Source organism: Bos grunniens, chromosome 13 (genome assembly GCF_055505025.1).
Source record: "Bos grunniens cultivar Pamir isolate PY7600 chromosome 13, Bosgru_T2T1.0, whole genome shotgun sequence".
NCBI lineage: Eukaryota > Metazoa > Chordata > Mammalia > Artiodactyla > Bovidae > Bos > Bos grunniens.
Genome location: NC_141177.1, coordinates 5683368 through 5709488, shown reverse-complemented (window position 1 = coordinate 5709488; position 26121 = coordinate 5683368). Strand labels below are relative to the sequence as shown.

General features: G+C 44.1%; 1 protein-coding gene across 9 annotated transcripts in view; it reads right to left on the bottom strand.

The window, feature by feature from the left end:
* B4GALT5 (beta-1,4-galactosyltransferase 5) overlaps positions 1 to 26121 on the bottom strand; it is a 100099-nt gene that overhangs the window by 25767 nt on the left and 48211 nt on the right. Inside the window, exon 2 of one of the 9 annotated variants that reach the window (XM_086331441.1) lies at positions 11564 to 11672. The exons of 3 other annotated variants lie outside the window; for them this stretch is intronic. Coding sequence is in view for 1 of the 6 variants with exons in the window: in XM_086331432.1 (XP_086187558.1) it covers position 695 (1 nt within the window). In the remaining 5 variants the exon portion in view is untranslated. Of the gene's footprint in view, positions 1 to 94; positions 118 to 179; positions 298 to 373; positions 497 to 615; positions 818 to 11563; positions 11673 to 26121 lie in introns of those variants that run through there. 5 more of the 9 variants (XM_086331432.1, XM_086331436.1, XM_086331438.1 and 2 more) reach the window with 5 other exon arrangements.

The following is a 26121-nucleotide window of genomic DNA, read 5'->3' as shown; positions in this document are numbered from 1 at the left end:
AAAAAAGCCAGAGAAGCAAATTTTTGCCAAAGAAAATAATCACAGATTCATAGACTCAGGGTTGGATGGGATTTTAAAGAACACTTTTCAATACCTCCTCAGACACACCACCCAAAAACTGTGTCTTCTGAGAACGCAGTCAGTCTGTACATTAGAGCCATCTTCAGAAAAAACTCTACCTTGGGTTGGGTCCAAAATGTTTTCCAGCCGCTTTTAAGCGCTGGTTCTCATCCTGCCCTCTGACGGAAGAGTCAAGTTCCTTTCCTACCCTTCAGATATCGGAAAACAGACACTGTCAACCAGGCTCACACCCACCCCGCCTAACCTGTAACTTCATGCTAAACAGCCCCACTTCCTCTGTTAACCACCCTACCCGCTCTCTTCCTGGAATCACCATGACTTCACTCACTGTCCTGGGCTGCTCTGGATTTCAGCCCAGGGGTCCACACTTGACGAAGAGTGTGTGGCCCATGCCGACAGTGAGCCAGGTACAGTCTGATGGGCCCAGAGCCATCTGTTACCAAAGCGCTGTCAACAATTCGAGCCCCCTCTTGGAGACGCAAATATGCAACAGCTCAGAGCCAAAGAAATCCTACAACAGAGATGCTGAATTACCTAATCCACCGTTGCCCAGGGCAGGTCCCTTGCCCTGTGATACATGCTAAAATAACATTTACTACAAATTCAGGCTTACTTGTAGCTTTTTTACACTTTCATGAGAAATGGTAATTACTGTCCTGCCCCCGCTTCTAGATTGAGGTATCTCCTGTGATCATAACTCAGCTGAGAGAAATAAGCCCCTTTCAGGTTTACATAATTGGAAATTTCCATCCAGGTGCCCATGGAGGCAGCCTTGGGCCACGGTTTTAACTGGAGGGCTTCCGGGAGCAGAGCAGTGGGCACCCTAATGGAAAGGCATCCTCTCCTCCCTCCATCAGAATTCCAGGCGGCCTCCACATCCTTAGGAGTCAGGGAACACCGTTTTTACTTGAACACACAGGTTAATAAATGACTCTGACTCATAAAAAATTCCTCACTAGATAATGAAATCTGACATTTCGGCTTAAAAGCAAAATAAATTGACACAATGAACCCAAGAGGAATTGACACAATTAGAGGAGTCTATATACTGGAGTCTATATACTTAAAAAGCTCATAATTTTAACCTAAATGTGTATCGTTAATGTTCATTACATCTGGCTGGGTAAGGTAAACAGAATTAAGAAAGCCATCCCTTTTTCTTGACTACCCTTTAAAATCTGTGTCTTAACGCCAACACCCAACAGGTGTGTGTGTGCACCCCCCATTCCTTTCCGGCTTTATTCTTTTATTTAACATATGACACCTTTTCTTAATCTGTCATGTTATCTCCCTCTAGAATGTGAGCTCAGTGAGGGCAGGATCTATGCCGCTGGTGGCAGGAACAGTGTGTCTGGAACACAGAGGAAGGAGAATAAGTACTTGAATACATGAATATCTAAGTTGGGACAACGAACAGTGGAGCCTTCTGAACTCAGCTGTGCATGGATATGGGATTTCAAGCTTTTCTCTTGTGATTAGCTCCCTACTCCACTATGAGAGGAACTTAAAATGTTTTGAGTTAACCAGCTTCATTACATGAACCTGGTCATGAAGAAAAGTTCAGCAATTCCTTTGTACCAACCGAGCAGAGCTGCCAAACAGATAACATTTTCCCTAAAAATGTTCTCTGGTACTCTCGCTCCTGGTAGCTCAGCTGGTAAAGAATCCGCCTAAAATGCAGGAGACCCCGCTTCAATTCCTGGGTCAGGAAGATCCCCTGGGGAAGGGATAGGCTACCCACTCCAGTATTCTTAGGCTTCTCTGGTGGCTCAGCTGGTAAAGAATCTACCTGCAATGTGGGAGACCTGGGTTCGATCCCTGGGTTGGGAAGATCCCCTGGAGAAGGGAACGGCTACCCACTCCAGTAACCTGGCCCCAGAATTTCAAGGACTGTATAGCCAAGAGTCGGACACAACTGAGAGACTTCACTTACGCTTGGTCCCCGCTAAGTTGCTTGGTTTTGTAATGCTCCTTAACACACTGCACTGCTGCTGCTGCTGCTAAGTCGCTTCAGTCGTGTCCGACTCTGTGCAACCCCAGAGACGGCAGCCCACCAGGCTCCCCCATCCCTGGGATTCTCCAGGCAAGAACACTGGAGTGGGTTGCCATTTCCTTCTCCAATGCATGAGAGTGAAAAGTGAAAGTGAAGTCGCTCAGTCGTGTCCGACTCTTTGTGACCCCATGGACTGCAGCCCACCAGGCTCCTCCGTCCATGGGATTTTCCAGGCAAGAGTACTGGAGTGGGGTGCCATTGCCTTCTCTGACACAGCCACTAGAAGAGATCAACTACAACTATATGCAACCACACGGATGCATCTCTCATGCAACACATGAATTCTATGTACAGAGGGCCTGAAAGAGGCATGACTAATCTGTAGTGTCAGAAGCCTGGGAAGAGGTATCTAGGGCAGGAGTGGGGGTGTGTTGGGGGGGTGGTTTGGGAGGGGGCTTCTGGTCGCCTTTTATTTCCTGACCTGGATACTGGTTTCACAGGTATACTCCTTTTGGAAAAAGTCATCAAGCTGTTCATTTATTTGTGCACAATTTAATATGTATGCTATACTTTGATAAATTTACCAAAAAAAAAAAAAAAAGGATTGAGGAAAACCCATGAACTAATTTCTAGGATATATTGTTACCTGGAAAAAAGCAAAGAGCAACAGCGTGTACGTATGTGTGTGCAGGTGCGTGCACATGCATGTATGTGTTATGCTGATACAGAAATACGGTGAACTTTTAGGCACATACATATTTTATAGGAAGAAAGAGATGAAAGGCAAACCAGGTAAACATTATACCCCTGCCACGTGCCAGGAACCACCCTCTACTATGTGAAAAGAATGGTAATTATAAATAAGATGCAGTCCTTGCCAGAATCTTGAGTGACAGCCAGACAAGGAAACTGCAACCGGTGCTCACTGTGAGGGAGCCCGGGTGAGGAGCTATAGCTCACACCGTGAGGGTGGCGGGGTGTCAGAAAACACTCCCGAGGAGAGGTGACCTCTAGGGGATGGTCTAGAAGTAAGAACGCTGAAACAGGGAAGGGAAGGGCACAGATGCAGGGGCACACAGCGAGAAAGAGGCATCTGAGGGACGAAAAGCAGTTGGGTATGGCAGGAATGAAGGGTACGTATGGCAAAAACAGGAGGCTGGGGTAGGCGGGGTGGAGAGGAAAGCAGAGGGGAGCGGATCACAAAGGGCTTTGGCACTGTACTTAGGGGCCTGGCATTGAAGAAATAGTCCAGGATCAGATTTCAGGGGGGCCAACCAGTAGGAATCAGTCAAAACCAGCGAATACACACTCCCTGCTCAAACTCACGGCTCTGAATCAAAGACTGAGCTTTTCAGCAGACAGAACTCAGTTCCTTAACAGGAGGAACCGCTTTGGAAGAACTGAACAAGGCACCGTACGCAGAGTCCCATTTGGTTACTACAAGTTGGGTGCCAAATCTCACCAAAAATATATTTTCGCTCTAGATGAAGCAGCAGGAGGAATCATTCCTCTGTCTGCCAAATCTTGAAGTGGGCAGATGGAGGGAAGACGTCAGGATATAAAGCCAGTACTACTGATACCGGTCCCATCGCTTCATGGAAAACAGGGAAAAAGTGGAAGCAGTGACAGATTTTATTCTCTTGGGCTCCAAAATCACTGAGGACGGTGACTGCAGCCACAAAATTAAAAGACGCTTGCTCCTTAGAATGAACTCTATGACAAACTTAGACAGCGTATTAAAAAGCAGACACATCAGTTTGCTGACAAAGGTCCATCTAGTCAAAGCTATGATTTTTCCAGTAGTCACGTGCAGATGTGAGAGTTGGACCATAAAGACACTTTGGCTGAGTGCCAAAGAATTTATGCTTTGGAACTGTGGTGCTGGAGAAGACTCTTGAGAGCCCCTTGGACTGCAAGGAGATCAAACCAGTCAATCTTAAAGGAAATCAACCCTGAATATTCACTGGAAGGACTGATGCTGAAGCTCCAATACTTTGGCCACCTGATGTGCAGAGCTGATTCATTGGGAAAGATCCTGCTGCTGGGAAAGACTGAGGGCAAAAGAAGTAGGCAGCAGAGAGCAGAGGATGAGATGGTAGAGAGCATCACTGACTCAATGTACATGAATCTGAGCAAACTCCAGGAGATAGTGAAGGACAGAGGAGCCTGGCATGCTGCAGTCCACGGGCTCACAGAGTCAGACACGACTGAACAACAACTCCTGATACACAGCTGGGGAGAGCTCGTGGGGGCGGGGCGCAAAGGTGAGTCTGGTGTCCAGTGTGGGCCCATCAGACTAGGCGTTTTCTGGGGATTGGCTCACGTCTGGCATCTTTCTTCTGAACACCTCCTACAGCCCACCCAATGTGTGATTTCTAACAGGGTCAAGTACATTCCAGGAAAAGAACGGAACAGATCTATGAACCAAGGCTTGTACCCCATTCACATTCATGTGACTTCAAAATAAAGGATGGGGAAAGGGAGAGAATATAAAGGGAACAGAGCAGAAAAGGAGTACATAGAAGAAGACAGGAAGGCCGCTCACTCTCTTCCTGCCCCATCCATAAAATACCCAAAGGAGACACAATAAAAATCAAGGGGAAACAAGGACTGAATATGTCACGGGAGTGCTGACGTCAGGAAGGCCGCTCACTCCCTCTTCCTGCCCCTGTCCATAAAATACCCAAAGGAGACACAATAAAAATCAAGGGGAAACAAGGACTGAATATGTTGCGGGAGCGCTGACGTCTGCTTTCTGTCGTGCTAGACCAGCTGCAGAACTCGCACAGCCTTTCTGGACCACGATTTTCTGAGATAAACCAGAACCTGAAAAATAAACTGACTGCTCCCCCCCAGATCAGATGGTCAGTGCCCACTGCTCCACACACAGGTGTTCTGTGAAGAATGAGCCAACTTATTCTGCTCATAAAGAGATGGATTCCTGTAAAAAGCAATTCGTGTCTTGAGTCTCTGTGTGCCAGTGCCTTTCTAAACGCTTCATGCCTTATCTCATCTCATCCTCACAGTAAACGGAGAAATAGGTTATTACTCTCATTTCATAGATGAAGGGACTGAGGTGTGGATAAGTAACTTGACAATTTGGAGCCAAGACTTCCCAACAGCTCTTTGCCTCCAGAATCCAGATTTTTAGCAAATATGTTCCCTTGTCTCCCAGGTTCTAGACGCCCAGGGACGCTGCTGTCATCACACTTTGCTCACTGATTCTTTCCATCTGAATCTTTACGTCAAACTCTTATAAGTGACTCGCCTCCAATATTCCACTTCAGTGGTGATACCATTGATTACGGCATAGTATGGTACATCCCCTAACATTTTATTAAAATTGTTACCAGTTTGAGGCTCAAGAATGAATCCCAAATTTCTGCTTTTCAGATCTACTTAAAATGCTGGATAATCATACTATACAGACAGAGATGAAGATCCAAAATTGTGGGTACAGTGACACGCACTGAAGAAGGAAAAGAAAGCTGTTTTTTTAAGACACAAGGAATTTTTTTTTTGACAAATTTACACCCTTTGGCACATCTATTTTAATGTTCTGGAGCAACTGTGTGACAATTTTCACACATAAAGTATTTAAAGAAAATGGGGGGCTGGCAACGAGACACATTAACCGTAAGGAATCCCAACAGTTATTTGAGGAGAAAAATTTCATTTGACGAATTTTTTGCTTTCCCGGTTGTTCCCACTTGAGGCAGACAAACCACCAAATCAAACACAGGTTTTGTTTTCCACCCTCTCTAATTATTATCCCCAGCTATTCAAAAAAAAAAAAAGTCCAAGTGGTAAAAATTAACAGCTTTGAAATACCCTGTAAACATTTCCACTGACCTGTTAGTCTGTTAGCTGTTAAATTATTAAACTGTACATGAGATTAGAAATGAAAGTGCTGCCTGAGAGATATTAGCTAGCTGAGTAGCCTACGGTGGTCGCTTAACTTCAGCTTCCCACCCCCAATTTTTCTTCTAAAATTTTAAGTTCTTAAAAAATAAAAAAAAGAGTATTTATTTATGTTACGGCTGTGCTGGGTCTTTGTTGCTGCGAGTTTTCTCTAGTTGTGGCGACCTGCTACTAGCACAGCTACTCGAGCTGTGGGGCATGGGCTTCTCGTGGCCACAGCGCCCCTTGTTGCAGCTCACGGCTCTGGAGCACAGGCTCAGTAGTTGTGACACATGCACTTAGTGCCGAAGCACGGGGGATGCTTCCCAGAGCAGGGATCGAACCCGTGTCCCCTGTGTTAGCAGGCAGATGCTTAACCACTGGACCACCAGGGAAGTCCCTCCCCCCATATTCTCAACAGCATGGTGAGTTAGCAACCTCCAGAAACACACACATGCAGGAGAGGCTGAGCAAACAAGGATGTCCAAATTTGTCTCAGAGACGATCAAAAATGACCTTTCTGGGGCCGTTGGCACTGGGTTGCCTGCACAGACTGTGGCCGTGCCCTGGGGGTAAATGTGCAGAGTGAGTAGACGTGTCCCCGGTGGGAGCCTGACTCTGCCCACCTCCTGGGCCTGAACAAGGCTCTCTGGCCTCAGTCCCACCGGCCAGAGAGCAGAGCGCCTCCTGTGGCTACTGACGCCTGGCCTCTGTACGAATGCGCTTGGGTGACACCTGTTCACGCAAAGAAGCTTTAATGCTGCTTTTCATTTTTAATGGCGCTTTTAATGGTACGTTTTCCTGGTACCATCCCACCCCCAAGACTAGTCTTGGGTGGTCTTGATTCTTTCCCAACTGATATATATAAACTCTTACCATGATCCCTATAAATGTGAGCTTATCTCTTCCAGCAGGCTATAAATTCCTTACCAGTACAGACTGTCTTACTTCTTCTCCATCTACAATGTCTGATAAATAGGAGACACTTATCTGTTTATTAAATTAATGAATTACAGCTCAGCACACAGCTTGCTGTTGTGGCCATTTGGTGGAGGAGCCTTGTTTTCTCAAGTTAGAAGCAGACTGGTTTTTCTGCAACCATACAAGAAAGATTCTCTAAGCCAGGAGATGACATAATGAAACTGATACCTGACAAACTTTGCTGGTGTGAGTGTAAATCAGTATAACCCTTTGGGAAAACTATTTGCAAGTTCAACAAAAAGCCGTAAAAATACTCATATTCTCTGATCTAGCAATTTTAAGGCAATTATCTGAAATACGAGGACATTCTACGCACAAAGGTTTTAATTCTGTTATTCCTAAAAACAAAAACTTGGAAAACTCAAAAACTCAAAAGCAACAACTAAAGAACAGATATATATACCTGGTAGAATCTTGTACAACCTTAAAAGTAAAATCTATGAAATGTTATAAACAGAATAAAGGTAGAAATTCTTGCAGTAACCAAATCTGTTCAAATTGATCCAAAATTACGAAGTTTCCAGAAGTACTGAGAATGCCTTTTTCACACAGCACCTATGTAATGTCTAGGAACAGCCTCTAGGAATGAATGCTGCCTTGGGACATGGTCTTTTTCTTTCTTTTCATTTTTGTAAACAATGATCGTACATTTATATGGGGTGAGGCGCACAAAAACAGAACCAAGCTTTTGCCTTATTAAGGATCCCCCCCTTTTTCCTGCTCCAGACCCAAATTATCTTCCCAGTTGCTGCTACTGCTGCTAAGTTGCTTCAGTTGTGTCCGACTCTGTGGGACCCCATAGACGGCAGCCCACCATGCTCCGCCGTCCCTGAGATTCTCCAGGCAAGAACACTGGAGTGGGTTGCCATTTCCTTCTCCAATGCATGAAAGGGAAAGGTGAAAGTCAAGTCGCTCAGTCGTGTCCGACTCTTAGTGACACCATGGACTGCAGCCTACCAGGCTCCTCCATCCGTGGGATTTTCCAGGCAAGAGCACTGGAGTGGGGTGCCATTGCCTTCTCCAGTACCAAACCATTATTCTACTTTCGCCTACCTCCAAATGATTTTTTATCATCCTAAAACTTCTGGGGCTTCCAGTCATAACTTGACCGAGCAAGTTCTCTCTATAAAGCCCACGACCCCAAAGTATTTTCCCGCAGACAGCCCTTTGGTCCCCCCTCCTGATCCTCTTTTGGAAAGGAGATTATTCTCCATGTCCCATGGGGATAATATACGATAATCATATTATTTTTAGCCTAGAAGATTGTAATAGACTAATAGGGTTATCTACTCTTTGGGAATTTAAGTGTTTCCAAAAGGCAACGTTCTAGCTGAAATGAGCACCCTGGTTGTCAAAAACATGGAATCAGAGCCGTGGTTTCTACAGAAGGTCAAAAATTATCAAAGAAAGCACATGGAAATGCCTTGACTCGGAGGCATAAACATTCAGCAGAATAAGGTCTTTCCTTAACACTCTGTGGGTATGACACCCTTCCTCCAGACCAGATGGTCCGTCTTTAGCAAACTCAAACTGTAGTGCTAGAAAGGGGTCTTCTGAGCACTCATTTTCTGTCATCTGTAATAGCGGCTTTGTCTTTCGCTTGACCCAGGATGAGCAGACGTTAACTCTTCTTTCTCCAGCTAGGTGACGCTCACGTGCTACAGCAATGCAAGGCCCACCAAGTCCACAGAAACATGAGGGCCAACCCACTCCATGAGGGAATGCTGTAGAGTGTCAACTGCGGTCAAAACTCGTGCGACTACTCTGGAACATTACACACACTTCCCACAGGTCACCTGATGGCTAAGGGCAAAAATACACGTTTACAATGGGGAGAGCCGACCGGCATTCTTGACCAAGAGATCAAAGTGGGCATCGCTAACATTAAAACAAGGTAACATTACCTTTAAGAGTATTCCTGCCAAAAACTTTTAACCTACATCTAATCAAGAGTTCCGATCTTCCGGTTTATAAAAAATACAAAGGATTAAGGAACACATCAAATGGACACCAGGCAGTTCCAGATTGTAGGACATTCTATGAAACAACTGGCCTAGACTCTTCAAAAATGTACTGGAGGTTGAGGAGGGGACAGGCAGCTACAGACTGAGACCAAAAAGACATAATCGAATATGAAAATACGCGACTGGGGTGGGGGGCAGCTGTAAATAATCAAATATGAAAATACGAGACTGGGGGAGGGCAGCTGTAAATAACGCTTTCAGCACCACTGGGGCAGTTGGGATATGGGTTAGACACTGGAAGACATTATGAAAGTACTGTTAATTGTGTTAGTTGCAGTAACAGTAGTGTGGTTATATAGGAGAATATCCTTATTTTTTAAAGAGATGTCTGCTGAGGTATTTAAATATCTTGATGTCTACTTACAATTTAATTTTACATGGTTCAGAGGAAAAAGAAAGCCAGAGTTAAATAAAAGCAAAGTGGTAAAAACTGTAGACTCTAGATGGAGGGTCATGTGTTCACTGTGTGATTCTTTTAACTTTCCTGCATGCTTGAATTTTTTTCATAATAAAAATTTGGGGGCAAAGTCTGATTTTGGATGTACCTAAAATGCCAACTAAATCTAAGTTATAGTAATACCGCACTAAGAATTCTCTAAACGTGTCATAAACTATAATACAGGGATAAATACCTTGGTAATGGTCACATACAAACTTAGAGCATTCAGTGGCTATTCTATGCCCCTCACTCCCCAATTCTTTATTTTTGGAACCCAAAATTGCACTTATTCTTTATCTCAGGAGAACCGAAGAGAAATTATACGTAAATCTTCCTGTTGCTCCCTCACTTAATCTCTGAATGGCTTTCCACAGCCTTTAAGGTAAGTTCTAAATTCCTTATGCTTAGGTGACTCAGTGTTCATAAAACCTGTCCCCTGTCGCTGCAATTTCAGATCTTGCCACACCCCAATTCCAGCCACGAGGGACATCAGCAGGCCTCCAGGATCTCAGACAGGGCTGCTTCCACTGCCTGGACCTTCACTGAGAAGAAGCATGTGTCTGGGGTGAATAGGGAGGGGAGCAGAAAAGATTTCAGGGAAGACCAAACCCAGCTGTGCCTCCCCTCTCCCTTCACACATTGTGGCTCTCTTCAGTTACATTTGAAGGTTCACCAAATGAAAAATTGACTAATTTCTGAGATTGGATTTATTCTCTAGGCCAATCCCTATGCGTGCACACCCCACAATAAAAAAAACTGCAGTTTTCCCCAAAGACCTTAAGACACTGACTCTCTGCTGTGAGAGTTGGATCATAAAGAAGGCTGAGCGCCAAAGAATTGATGCTTTTGAATTGTAGTGCCGGAGAAGATTCTTGAGAGTCCCTTGGACTGCATGGAGATCAAACCAGTCAATCCTAAAGGAAGTCAAACCTGAATATTCACTGGAAGGACTGATGTTGAAGCTAAGCTGCAATACTCTGGCCACCTGATGCAAAGAGCCGACTCGTTGGAAAAGACTCTGATACTGACAAAGATTGAAGGCAAAAGGAGAAGGGGGCATCAGAGGGTGAGATGATTAGACAGTATCACCGACTCTGTGGACATGAATCTGAGCAAACTCTGGGAGATAGTGGAGGACAGAGGAGTCTGGCGTGCTACAGTCTCTGGGGTTGCAAAGAGTCAGACACGACTTAGCGACTGAAAGACAGCAATAGTTCTGCTTGGCAACCATATAGGACTGAAATGTCATGAAAATTAAATTAAATTAAATTGTCCTCTGTAATAGATTTAGCACTTTAAGTATTAACAAGACTGCCAGAGGGAGTAAGTTTATCAAGGGATAGGAATCCTAGCAGAGGCCAATTACCATTTCCCACCACGCCCAACTACGCAGGCTCTCCAGGCCTTCGGAGTTGCTTATGACCCTGTGGATTTGTTAGTAGGTGCCTCTGATGACCCTGTGGATTTGTTAGTAGGTGCCTCTGACCAAAAACTATTACAGTGGATGCACTAGGGGTTCAGCGTACCGGGAGGAAAACCTGAACCGTGAGCGAGAACTAACTGAGCGAACAGTACTGCCTGGGTTTTCTTTTTTGGTCTTTTGCTGTCTGACAATCCAAAGCCTAATGTGCCCACCTGGTTTTCTGTCTCTCTTCTCACCTTGGTTTTCCCTTCTCACAGTTATTTTTTAAATCAGCAAATGCCCAACGTTTGTAAACCGTCAGTGGCCATCTGTGCTTTTCACAATTAGATCCCTGTTAAAAGGAGCATAATTTTCAGCTCCAGACTTGACTTCAGCAATCGGGCAGATCATTAAAGGGGTGAGCGAGTGACTTCATCTTAAGAGTAGGGTTGCTGTACTCTGAGGCCACCCTGAAACAAACCTAGTTCTTGAACTCAACCGTAGGCCCTGGATCTTTTGACTGAAGTTTTATTACTGCCTTGCCTCCTCCTACCCCAACTCTAGCTCCCCAGACAAAGTCTTGCACTTTCTGGATCCCTGCTCATAAAATGACTCAAGTCTACAGATGGGGTCACTGGCAAATTTTTAAGGAATTGAAATATTATCAGGTAAGAAGTGGGTTAAAAAAAAAAACACTGTTCTAGTAGAGCAATGAATTACATAAGAATAAAAGAAAAACTCACCCAAAAGAAAAAAAAAAAAAAAATCCAGGAGTTCCAATGGTCACCTTCTACCCATATGATCTCTCCAAGTGGATCCACAGAAGAATTTCTTAAAGTGTCTTCTGCTAATCTGTGGTTAGAGCACAACATGAGAATATGATGCTCACAGCAGGATACTAATGCTAAGTAATTTTATGAGATTATGCCTGCCTTTGCATTAAATAATTTATGCTGGGAGTGGTAATAAAAGCAGAGATGAAGTTAAGCTACTGACTGGAGATTGTACCAACTTTATCACCTTCGCCTGCCACCAAAAAAAAAAAAAAAAGAGAGAGAGAGAGAAAGAGAGAAGGATGAATGAGTCCCTTCAAGACCCAGTGTTGACTGTACATGCGAACTGATCTCCTCCTTTAAAAAGCCCCGCTGCTCTCCTGAGCACACTGTTTGCCCCTGGCAGCTGCGCCGGGGCTGTGAGGTCTGTGAAGGCCCTCTGTACTAGCGCTAGGGCTGCCACACGCAGAACGAGTAGGAAGCTGGCTGGAGGGGAGGCAGGTGCAAGGGACACAAGGCTGTGACCAGCCTGTCCTGGCCCCATCTCAAAGGAAGGAGAGACAAAAAAGCCAAGTAACAATAGTCTTCACCCTTTAAAGGAACCACGATGGCATTCATTCTCCAAGATGACTAGTCCCTGCTGCTTCCTGGTGAGTAAGGAGGGAAAGTCATCCAGGAAAGCAGAGAATTATAATACTTCCATGTTCCTCTACAACACAAAGGCATCATCGCTCTAATTCTGGGGCTGTGCCCTTCTAATAGCAGCCTACGAGGTGTGTGCGTGCCTATTTTTTTAAAAAAGATGCTTCAGTTTTGATGACGTCTTTTTTCCCAGGGGCATTTATGCAATCTTTTCAGAGGCACTTTGAAGAGTATCAGCCAGAAAACGCTATACCTTTCTGATGTCAGTCAGGGAGCGTGGGCTAGAAAGGGAACCACCGGCTTCAAAGATGACCACAACCGCACCACCTATCGTGCGAAGATGATCCACACTCAGCTCCAGCACAAGTTCGTCCTGGGTATGAGAACTCTTCGAGTAGTCTCCCTCCCCAAAGTCTGGCCCTGAGGTCACACGGTAGGCCCTCCTGGAAAAAGGTTCTTGAGGTCCTTCCACCCCTCCCCACCCCCCAGCACGGCGACTCCACTCTAGTTTCCCCAAAGCAGTGTTTCCGACAACACAAATCTTCAATCCACCAGCAACTTCAACACTAACTAAAGTGCACTAACATTTCTACCTTTTTCTGAATCCCATTTCACACCGTTTAGACCGTAAACACACAAATCTCTAATCCTAAATGCTAGGTGGAAACCCTTGGTGATTATGTTAAAGTCAAGCTTTTTTAATTTTACTTGATCCTTGTCTGATTTCTGAAGTGGAACTGTCTACTGAGGAAAAGAGTTGAAACTTTTTTTTATTGTTATGCAGCCTTTTATCGTTTATTATGCACAAAGAATAAAATATAACCAGAACACAATACAAAATAAGTCACACTCTCCAAAATTACATACGGATTTGATGACAGGAGAAATATCTTTTAAAACAAATGTGATCATGTGCTTTAAAGACCGTTTCCACCCTAGGACTCAGAATAAACAAATTTTATTTCTTCAGAGCCAAGAACGGCCCGGTAGAGAATCAGACGGCACTGGAAGAGAGCCTAGATCTTACCCCTGCCCAGATGCCAATCAGATACAGCTGAGGGCTCCTGGGCTAAATTAGAAGATGAAGGTCAACTTGGTTACTAATTTCCCAGAGACAGCCCAAGGGAAGCAAGAAAGAAAAGCAGAACCTGGAACTCAGACAGGATGGAAGGCATGTCATGGCATTAATTAGAGCCCAGGACAGGTGGAATATAATTGGGCTGAAAAAGAGTTTAGGCCCTTTCTGAGTTTCTTCGCCTACTGGTCTAAGGAGGCACGTGCGTTCCCAGTGTAGCCATCAGCTAGACGCCAGCGGGGCATCCTTAATGGATACACCCTTTGGTACTGGCGGGCATGCCTCTGAAGGGCAAGACTTATAATCAGCTGGCCACGAGGTCCTGAAAAATGCCTCCCAACGTAAGGCTGCTAAAACATATAATCGCTGAGCCCTGGAAGCCATCCAGGAGCTCCCCAGGTCTTTGGAAGGGTGAAGTGACACAGATGCAACAGGGTAAGGACACACTCCCTCCCAAATCCCTCCTTGCACAAGCTTTGATTGAGAAGAAAATGAAGGGACCAGAGGGTTTCATTTCATTTTGATCAAGTAAGTATTAGTATTTCCATTTTATAGAAAAGCAACCTGGGAGTCCATCACTGCTCTGACCTGGCTTAAAAGTTCCCATTCATCATGCCACTAAGACGGTGGAGACCCTTGGCCTCCATATATTCTTCAACACACACTGTTACTGCTGTTACTGCCAACAGGGGTAAAAATGAAAAGTTCTTGGGTTCCTGGAGCCCCAAGCAAAGGCCCCTCCAACCTGCCAGATACAATAATTTCATCCTTTGCCCACTTGATAAAAGAAGAAAAAAAAAATTTAAAACCTAGGGCCAAGACCCTACTGGAGAAGGCAATGGCCTGGAAAATCCCACGGACGGAGGAGCCTGGTGGGCTGCAGTCCATGGGGTCACAAAGAGTCGGACACGACTGAGCGACTTCACTTTCACTTTTCACTTTCATGCATTGGAAAAGGAAATGGCAACCCACTCCAGTGTTCTTGCCTGGAGAATCCCAGGGATGGGGGAGCCTGGTGGGCTGCCGTCTCTGGGGTCGGACACGACTGAAGAGACTTAGCAGCAGCAGCAGCAGCAGCAGGGCCAAGACCCAAAGCCAACTACGATTCAAAAGGAAAGAACAATGGATACTGTGATCATCCTTTTCACCTCTCATCATAGCTGACTGTTTTCAGCACTGCTGGGATGAATTATGGGAAATGACCTGAAAGATCCGCTGTAGCCACTAAACTGGGACTGTGTCTTGAAAAAGACCTCGTCTCCAATTTTGTTCTTCAATTTTTTTTTAAACTAATCTGTTCTTAAGGCTTTTCTGCAATTGCCAATTCTGAAGTCAAGGTGAACATTCATTTTCATTCTATCCTTCATTGTTCTCTTCTATCTGTCATTCTCTGCTGCTACAGGCAGGAACATCACTGAGCCTTACCAGTGAGACCTGCTGCTGCTGTTGCTGCTGGCTGCTGCTACGTCGCTTCAGTCGTGTCCGACTCTGTACGACCCCATAGACGGCAGCCCACCAGGCTCCTCTGTCCATGGGATTTTCCAGGCAGGAGTACTGGAGTGGGGTGCCATCGCCTTCTCCGAGTGAGACCTAATGCTGGTTAAACAAATATCACCTTGCTCACATGTGGGCTGAGCTCGCAGTGGACTTAACCCCCAAGCCCAAAGGACAGCCAGATTCTTCCTCAATGCACACAGTGCCATAAACACTGCTGTCATCAGGCAAACAGTGAGGAGGTAACTCAGGAGACGTGGCAAATGACACTGTAACTGCTTTGACGGGAGGGGCAGGCTTACAGGACCTGCCCCCAAGCTCAGCAATTTGTCAGAGGAGCCAGTTGAAGAATTCCACTCCCTCAAATACCTCTCCACCCTCTTCCAGAAGGAATCTTGACCATTTCCTTTATAGTGCCACTTTTTCAGGTTTTCTATCTATTCCAAACGAGACAAGCTTAACCTGTGATTAAACATGCCATACAATATCATCAAGTCATGTTGGCCACAGAGAAACCGTCTCTAAGCACTGCCATGGTCACTGTCCTTCCTCTAGCACAAATAAAGAGGGCTGCACAGGCTGCAGAAGTCACTCACCAACCCTCCAAGTTCCAGACACAGGGACCCTGGGTGTTCTGGATGGTAAGGATGGGTTTCGAGACTGCTGTGCAGCAAAGAACTCCTCTTAGAAATAAGACTCAGTACAAGAAGTCTGTATTAACTATTCCAAGAAGTTTCAAAAAGTAATAACAGCACTGACACGTGCTATGACAAGGATAAACCTGGAAAACATTCCGCTAAGTCAGAGACAAAAGCACAAACGCCGTATGATCTGCTTACATGCGGTACCTGGGATAGACAAACTCAGAGGAACAGAGCGGAAATGTGACGACCAAGGGCCCGCAGAAAGTGGGGCTGCGGACTTGTTTCAAGGGTGGAGTCTCTGGGATGATGAAAAGGTTCTGGATATGGACAGTGGTGGTGTCTGCACAATACTGTGAAGGTACTTAATGCTGCTGGATTTTATACTTAAGGAGGTTACAACAGTAAATTTTAACTTTGCTTGTATCACAATTTTTAAAAAGCCGTATGTAAAAAAGCAGAATTATAACAATAAAATTATAGGTGATAAATAATAAACCGAACCAAAGGGGCACAAGTTTTCTCTAAAATTCATTTAAGGTCAATGAAGGACCCTCCCTACTGTATACCACAGGGAAATATACTCAGTATTAGGTAACAACCTATAAGGGAAAAGAATCTGAAAAAGCACACACACACACACATAACTGAATCACTGTGCTATACACCTGAAACCTACAAGATACTGTAAATCAACTACACCTCAAAAAAAAAAAATTTTTTAACAATATTAAAATCAAATCATTTAAGAGTTGAAAGAGTCAAAACTCCCAAAGTGTCGAAGCAGTGCAGACAAAGCTAACTGCTGCTACCATGCTGCTTTGCTTATCCAGCCTCAGGACCTCACACACCACATGTAAGTTCAGCCTGGAACGCTCCCTGAACACCTTGTTCGTATACCAATCGCATCGTCCACGTCTCCACCTGGATGTCCAAACTCAACTGGTCCAAAGCCAAAGCACGGTCGTCCCCCCACGAACCTGCTCCACTGTGGTCCTCCTATCCTGGTTAATGGTAACTCTACCCTTTCACCCTCATCACCCCTTCATAGGCAGGGATGTCAAGGCAGGCAGCAGGATCCTTTTGAAACAGCAGTCAAATGATCTCACTCCTCTATTCAAAGCCCTCCAGTGAATTCTCATTTCACTGAGAAGAAGTCCAACTCCGGACAATGGTCTCCAAGGCTCTAAACCAGGAGTCAGCAAATGTTGGGGGCCACTGCCTGTTTCTATAAATGAAGTATTACTGGCACATGGCCAGCTGGTTTCTGTATTGTCTATGGCTGCTTCAGTGCTACAAGCTGCAAGGCGGAGCGGAGTGGCTACCATAGGGACCACAAGGCCTAAAACTCACACACTTGGCCCTTCACTGAGTCAGTCGGCCCATCCCGGCTCGCAAAGACCTGCATCTCATCGTCACCCTTCTGCCACCATCTCTTTTCACTCTCTGCCTCACTCACCGCGGCTTCCTTGCTCTTTCAAGGGTACCAGGCAAGCTGGCCCCTTGAAGCCCTGCCCACGTGGCTCTCTGGTGGGGCTGCTCTGCAGCAACCACACGGCTTGCTCATCCAACTCGGGCAGGACCTGCCTGAACCAAACTTCATTTCAAATGGCAACCCTCCCCCGTCTCAAAAAACCCCCACATATCCACGCCTTCCCCCCCACCAATTATCTTTCTCCATATCACTAATCATCTGATTCATGATTTTCTTTTTTTGTCTGATTTGACCAACTACACATTAGAATATTAGCTCCATGAGGGCAGAGATTTTTTTTTTTGTATGTTTTGTTTATTATCCCAATGTCTACAACAGTGCCTGGTATACCGTAGCAACCCAATAAAGATTTTGTTAAATATGGTTCAAAGAGCAGGTGTGGTACAGTTTGTTAGCCTATGGCCAAATTCAAGATTTCTGTTCTAATCGTTGGGGGTAAAAATCAAATAATTAACAAAAGAGATGGGGGGAAATTAGGATCCATACTTTAAAAGAATCTGAAACACAACATTGGCTTCTAACATTTCAAACAGAGACAAATACTTCTAAAGCTAAATTTCTCAATAATCGAAACACCAGCCTAGAGTTTCAATTAAGTAATAAATACCATATGTGCTCACAATTCAAAACCTGTTTTAAGCTGTAAATCTTCAATTTATTCATATCCTATTAAACAATTTTTAAACTTCAAAAATCAACATCTTAACTTATACATTTCTGGTTATTCTATTCCAATAGCCCATTAACATTGCTTTTCATTATCACCCTTTTAGCTGAAATGACCAGAACTAGAGGAAGAAAAATCCTGTTTTAAAGAAGTAAAGAAACGACGTTTGCCAAAAAAAAAAGAAAACCAACAAAAAAATCGACCAACCCTGTGCTAACAAAATTGGAAACTCTAGTTTTTCTAAGCAATATTTTAAAGAAGAAAAATGCATCCTGCAAGTAAAGTTTAAAATGTTAGAAAGATGGTAACTTTTTTCCCCCACTATCAAAAATACCAAGGAAACCTGAAATCTGTAAGAACTCCAGGTTTTGAATTTATCCAGTAGCAAACCAGCCCTACTGGTAGAGGGTTTAACAAACAGTTTTGATATTTAACAACACTAGCATACCTGAAATGACTTAGAAGTTTGTATACAACAGATAAAAATTGCCAACTAAGAATGATTAAGGAAAGCAATTATCTTAGAAATAAATTGTTTTCATCTCACAAAAAGCTAAGGTTCAGATGAGAAGCTGCAAATTATCTACACGCAGACGTGTTGTCTGGCTGATCAGACGTCTTCTGGTTTTCCTTTCACTTTCAAACGTGATTTAACTGCCAGACAATTTAGTGGTTAAAAGTAACAATTTCAGAAGAAAACTACCTAGGGATAATTGCCAGTCAGCTAAATGACCTTGGGCAAATTAAAAAACAAAAAACCATTCTGTGCCTCAGTTTCTTCATCTATAAAATAAGGATAATAATACTCCTATCTCATTTAGGATTAAATGAGTTAACATTTGTCACATACTAAGAATAAAGCCCAGAACATAATAAACACTAGATTTATTTAAATATTTGCTATTATTATTATTCAATCCAGATTTCTAGATTCTCTTGAAATTTCAGTGCTGCGTAGCCTATTGGCTGTCCCCTTTCAACAGAATACATCTTCTAAATTGACTCTAATCCTCATCAGGGCCTGTCCAGTCCTTACCAGCATTTATACCCTCTCATCTACCTGAAAAAGGAAAATATGTTCTAAAATCAGAGTTTCATTCTCCCCAGCCTCCAAGGAGTTGCTTTTATATTAACTTTTTAATCTAACCACTCATCAATATTTAAGCTTCTACTACAAAGCAATGGGGATCCAAACACATTAAAATGGGACTATATCTTAGCATTTAAGAGCCTGGCCTCCAGAATAAGATAACCTGGGCTTTCGTGCTGACTTTAATCAAGGACTCCTCTGCCTGCCAATGCAGAGGACACAGGTTCGATCCCTGGTCCAGGAAGATCCCACATGCTGTGGGCAACTCAGCCCGTGAGCCACAGCCACTGAAGCCCGAGAACCCTGGAGCCCGTGACCCATGACAAGAGAAGTCCACAAGTGCAACAAGAGCCCAGTGCACGGCAATGAAGACCCAGCACAGCCGAAAATACAAGTAACCAATTAAAGAAAAAAAGAACCACGGTCAAGTCACCTAGACTCTCTATACCTCAGTTTCCTCACCTGTAAAATGAAGGAAATAACACCTGCCCCATCAGGTAAGGAAGAGGAGTAACACCCACAAAGCTCGAAGAGCAGGACCTTGTGTATGGTTGGCACTCACATGCTAGCTTAGAATTTCTTTTAATTAAAAAAAAAATTGGTCCCTGAACTGATGGAGGCCACATACAACACCAAGAACATGAGCGTGCAAATTAATGATGTGCTGTGCAATATTATCGGTGCTATAACAGCGGTCAAGGCTTCCGTGTAGACTTAAATGACACACTGAAGAGCCGCTTGTTCAAATAACGCTATCTCCTTTCTCTGTGAACAGAGAGGAAGCGAAATGGGGTAGGATTAGCCTTCCATTCAGCTAAGACCAATGGCTGAGTCTGCACCCAGCTCGGCCGTGTGGTCTGCAGCTCAAGACTGGGCATCTCACAGGCCTGCTGAAGGTTGGAAAGAACAAATCTCAGACTCCAAAGTTAGCGATTAGAACGGAGTGGGCCTTCCGCATGAGTCCCAGTTGTTATTTTCGTAAGCCTTTTGTTTTAGGATAATCTTCCAGAAAAAAAAAAAAAAAACTGTGATGATTATTTGTGAGTTTACACTCGAGTATTCTTTTTATCCATATTGTTATTTCTGATTGTGAAGAGAGGTAAATAACTTCTAAGCTACCTTTAAAACCGGGGTAACAAAGAGGACGATCATTCTGGGGAAATCAGCATTTAAAAACGCACCGCAACGGGTCAATAAACTGATTTAACGAGTTTGTTCAGATGTGTCGTGGTTTAAAGGCTGACTTGAGAAAGAGGCTGCAGGGCATGTCCAAGCCCTCACCAGTCCTTCCCCACGTGACTGCCTGCACCAGAGCGGCAGCAGGTGTGCACCCTCGCTCTCCCCTCCACCTGCACCACAAACCCCGAAGCTTCCACAGTTTCTCTGTTTGCAGAGCCCATACCAACACGGCCACTTCCTAACCGACCAGAAATAAAACTGTGGCCCGGACAGACCTGCCTTTGACAACCACAGGCACAGCAGTGGCTGGGCTCTCAAAGGTCAGGCTCTGAGTGGCCATCCAGAAGGCCGTGGGCTGGCAAAGGGCGGGGAGGAAAATGTTGGCTCCAAGCCTGCACCCGAGTGCTCCCCGGGCAATTAATTACTTGTCCCGTTCTTTTACGTCTGTCTGACTCCTAGCAGCTGCCTATAAAAAGGTTAGGCGAAAACATCATTTTAAATCGTACAAAACAGATATCAGGGATCTCAGGATCGACGTATCCAGGCAACAGCTAGAAAAGTGCTGAAATAAAGGACAGTATTGTCCCAGAAATCAAATGCAGTTCACATTAACATTCAGACCAATTTTTTTTTCTTTTTCAGACCCAGCTTTTTAAGAGCTCTCAAAAACCTTCTGTCATAGACATTTCCGGATAGTTCAGAAAGCCTTTAAGAGAAAGAAAAGAGCAACCTCTGAACAGGAGGTTTAGAGTAATTAAGGTGAGAGCGGCTACAGGGAAGAGGGCAGCCTTTGAGCACCGCCTCGGGGCTTCTCTCCACGGCGCTGAGCTGCCGCAACAATCTTCTCTGACTCAGCACCTAAGAGGCTCGATGGGCAGGGAGTACCAGAAAAAAAGCCATGCATTATTAATAAGAGCCTTGGCATCAAAGCAGAATGAACTGGAAAACAGTAAAATGTCTGCAAGTAAGAGAAAGAGAAGCAAAAAGCTTAAGTCATTTTTGCCAGTGTCAGAAAGTCCACTCCAGCTCACTTTTCTTCTGTCTTTTCTACTTTTACCCCTTAGTTTCAGCCCTAATTCTGATCTCTTTGTGCCCTTTGTCCCTTAGATTCTAAAGGGCTGTTTACATTCTGAGCAGACTTCTCCCTGTTAATTTGCTCCTGTCAGATTAGACTGGCCACGTGTGAGATCACAGTTAAAACCACGTGTGAGATCACAGTTAAAACAGACGGCCACAGTACTGTTCTGCAGAAGCCCAAGGAGCCACCACACACAGGCTGGACCCCTTACCATCACCTGCAAGTCAAGAGTCTGTCTTCAAGAGTGACCTATTCTCCCAAGTCACAACAGGCAAGCCAAGGGTGATAAAATCTATATATTCTTTTTCTTTTTTAGGTGGATGTTCTTATTTTTTATATTTATTTTTAATTGGAGGATAACTCCTTTACAATGGTTTGTTGGTTTCTGCCACATCCGGACCTAAACCAGCCATCAAGTATACTTATACCCCCTCCCTCTTGAACATATTTCTTCTTATAACCATTTAAGGGCCCCAGGGTCTACCACTGAATGATTAGGCAAGAATGCAGCTGGAAAACAGTTCAGTGGTGAAAGACAATAACTCCAGTAAATCAAAATTCAATTCCACTTCTCTGGCAAAATATCAAATTAGGATAACTAAGCCCTCCTCTTAGACCAGTGGCTCCCAACCAGGAGTGACTTTGCTCTCCAGGGGACACCTGGCAGAATCTGGAGACATTCTGGGTTGTCCAAGCTGGGGGAGGAGGTTGCTAGGGGATCTTACTAAGTAAAACGCCAGAGACGCTGCTATACATTCCAAACTGCACAGAACAGCCCCCAGCAACAAAGAATTACCCAACCCAGTATGTCACTGGTGCAGGTATTGAGAAACTCTGCCTTACATAAACCATTTAACTTGTTTGTGCCTAAGACTAACCCACTCCAATACTCTTGCCTGAAAAATCCCATGGATGGAGGAGCCTGGTAGGCTGCAGTCCATGGGGTCGCTACGAGTCTGACACAACTGAGCGACTTCACTTTCACTTTTCACTTTCATGCATTGGAGAAGGAAATGGCAACCCACTCCAGTGTTCTTGCCTTGAGAATCCCACGGACAGGGGAGCCTGGTGGACTGCTGTCTATGGGGTCGAACAGAGTCGGACACGACTGAAGTGACTTAGCAGCAGCAGCAGCAGCAAGACTAATGCTTATAAGTGTTATAAAACATTTATTTTCTTTTTTTATAGTCAAAACTATGGTTTTTCCGGCAGTCATGCAGAGATGTGAGAGTTGGACCCTAAAGAAGGCGGAGCACCAAAGAATTGATGCTTTTGAATTGTGGTGCTGGATTAGACTCTTGAGAGTCCCTTGGACTGCAAGGAGATCAAACTGGTCAATCCTAAAGGAAATCAACCTGAATATTCATTGGAAGGTCTGATACTGAAGCTGAAGCTCCAGTACTTTGGCCACCTAATGAGAAGAGCTGATTCACTAGAAAACACCCTGATGCTGGGAAAGACTGAGGGCAAAAGGAAAAGTGGGAGGCAGAGCATGAGATGGTTAGAGAGCATCACTGACTCAATGGACATGAATCTGAGCAAACTCTGGGAAATAGAAGAAGACAGAAGGGGCTGGCATGCTCCAGTCCCTAGGGTCACAAAGAGCCAGACAGGACTTAGCAACTGAAATAAAACACTTTTAAATTAACCATTAATACTGTTAGACAAAAAGCACGCTAGTGATGAGAACTTACTTATATATTCACTTTTAGATTAATCAACAGGTCATATTTCTTTTCAATTCCCTTTGAACTGGACATGTCTTCCTTAAACGGAGCAAAGACTAATACCATCTTTTCTACAAAATAAAGAAAAACCACTTGAGCAAGATTTATATAAACAAGTGTCTGCTTCCAACTTTACTAAGTAGCTACTTCAGACCAGGAATTCCTCAGAGAACAGCTAGAAAAGTCAAAAGAAAAAAAGAAAAAGAAAAAAAAGTTGAAAACTTCAGAGAGTTGCTGAGGTAACCAGGACTCAAGGAGACAAAATCCTGGAAAGGGGAGAACCCCTTGGCAGTGTGAGCCCAACAGAGTGAAGCTGGTTTGTTCTTCAGGGTATTTGCCAATTCTGGGTACCAAGAACACGGCTGAAAAAGGAGGCAGACAGTCTGGGCAAAGGAACGAAGACACCACGAAGAGGCAGAGGAATCAGCAGAGCTCCTGGCTGTTATCTCAGATCTAAAGAATCGAGTCTTAAGGGGCCAGGATCCCAGTGAAAAAGACTGCACCAGTTTTCCCTTTAAGAGATTTGCACAGTAGAATCCCAAAGGTGCACAGGTCCAGAGGCTGAGAGAGCAGAAAGCTTCTGAAGAGCACAGCTGGGTTTTTATCCATCCCCTCTGCTGAGGATTCAAAGATCAAAGTTCAGGCCACATCGTGGAGGATGGGCCAAGGTAAACAGCCCAGGTTCTCAGCTGGAACTCCCGCAGGGCTACGACCTAAGAGCAGGTGAGCAGAAGTAAACCCCACCCTAGCTGTGGTCAGCTAGGTACCCGGCAGGATAGTGGGATCAGCTCCCATCCGCTTTGCCTAGCAAATGAAGCGAGCCTTCTCTGCTGCTGCTGCTGCTGCTAAGTCACTTCAGTCGTGTCCGACTCTGTGCGACCCTATAGACGGCAGCCCACCAGGCTCCTCCATCCCTGGGATTCTCCAGGCAAGAACACTGGAGTGGGTTGCCATTTCCTTCTCCAATGCATGAAAGTGAAGTCGTTCAGTCGTGTCTGACTCTTAGTGACCACATGGACTGCAGCCTGCCAGGCTCCTCTGTCCATGGGATTTTCCAGGCAGGAGTACTGGAGTTGGGTGCCATTTCCTTCTCCGGAGCCTTCTCTGCTGCTGCTGCTGCTGCTAAGTCGCTTCAGTCGTGTCCGACTCCGTGCGACCCCAGAGACGGCAGCCCACCAGGCTCCCCTATCCCTGGGATTCTCCAGGCAAGAACACTAGAGTGGGTTGCCATTTCCTTCTCCAATGCATGAAAGTGAAAAGTGAAAGTGAAGTCGCTCAGTCGTGTCCGACTCCTAGGGACCCCATGGACTGCAGCCTACCAGGCTCCTCCGTCCATGAGATTTGCCAGGCATAGGATAAATCATGTAAGGCCAACTACAGTTTTTTACACACAACAACCAATTTTCAATTGAAATTATCAGGCATGCCAAGAGACAGGACACCAGATGATTGAATATCAGAAGAACCAGACAACAGGAAAAATAATCCACAGGGGATACAGGTATTGGAATCATCAGTCATGAGTTTTCAAAATAAGTACATTTGAGAAAAGAGAGAAAAAAAAATTAAGAAAAAAGATGGGGAGAAAAAAGAATTTCACCATAAATTGGAATCTATTTTTTTTTTAAGTATAAAAATTCAAAAACTAAGAAATTAAGAATTTACTATGTGAGTTTAATATTGGATTCAGTTCAGTTCGGTCGCTCAGGCGTGTCCGACTCTTTGCAACCCCATGAATTGCAGCACGCCAGGCCTCCCTGTCCATCACCAACTCCCGGAGTTCACTCAAACTCACGTCCATCAAGTCGGTGATGCCATCCAACCATCTCATCCTCTGTCGTCCCCTTCTCCTCCTGCCCCCAATCCCTCCCAGCATAGACACAGCAAAAACAAAAGGAGAATTAATGAACTAGAAGTCATGACAACTGAAAACATCCAGACTGAAGCTTGCAAAGTAGGGGAAGAGACTAGAAAAATATAGGTTTGAACTGAGCACTAGCCTTAGAAAGTGCCTTAGCAAAGTAGTGTTTATGAACCCACTGGATATTATATGTAGAAATGAACACTGGTGCTACCTTTGACAATTATACAGTGTTTATGTTACTTGGCCATTTCCAGGACAGTAGGATAATCAGAAAAATAATCTGTGGACTCAGTGAGAGAGACTGTGAGTGCTTTCATGTGGTGAAGACACAGAGGTTAACAATTCTTCACTTGCTCTCCGTCGGTCTCAAAATTAAAATCATCAAGTCAGTGGTCAGATTCAAATGGCTCCATTTCTGCCCTATGGTAACTACAACCTTAAAAATACCAATTTATAACATTTCCAACCAATATTTACTGCAAAAAATGTCAAACATGCAGCAAAGTTGAACTTTACAGTGAACACCCAGATACTCACCATCTTGATTCTACTTTTTTTTTCTTTTGAAGTATATAGTTGATTTACAATGTTATATTAGTTTCTGGTGTACAGCAAAGTGATTCAGTCATACATATATACATGCATATATTCCTTTCCATTATGGTTTATTACAGGGTACTGAAGATAGTTCCCTGTGATATACAACAAGGTCTTGCTGTTTATCCATTCTCCATATTATAGTTTGCATCTGCTAATCCCAAATGCTCAGTTCATCTCTCCCCTGCCCTCCCTTACTCTTAACTTTCTCATCACAAATACATCCATCTACCTATTCATCAATTCATCTTATTTTTTCATGCATTTCCAAGCAAATTACACAAATCAGTATACTGCCCTCTAAATACTTCAGCATACATATCATTAATAAGAGATCAATATCGACATAAATATTCCATAAAATGAGCACACGTCACTTGCTGAGTTCTCACAGATGCACATACCTGTGTAACCCAAATCCCTATTAAGATATGAAACACAACCATCACCCTTCAAGTTTCCCTGAGACCCTCCTAGTCAGTCCCCATGCTCACTCCCCAATCCCAGAACAACTGCTACTTTTAACCACTATTTTTCAGAACTGCATTTAAAACATCTTCAAAAGCTTCTAGTGTAAAGAGTCAATCTTAGAACAGTAATGTTTTAAGGACAAAAATTAAAAGGATGAATATTTTAATTATACAATATTAAATGGAAGCACATTCCTGAAGTTAAATGTATCTACACAAGTAGGAAAGAAAGTGATATCTTTCAATTCCAATAAACTAAAGTGTGATATTAATAATAGCTAATTTACTGCCAGTATCTCAGTATGATCATATTTAGCTCCAAAGAAGACACACTGATTGCCAAGTCCAACGTATATAGCCATTATTTAACAACTGTTCTTGTTTTCTAAAATTCTACTTTTATGAATCTAGGGAAGCACAAAATATTCTAGGGAAGAATCCTTACCATCAGACTTCCATTTTATCTATAATGTACATTCCATGAATATTTGGCTTTCCTTTCTGCATGT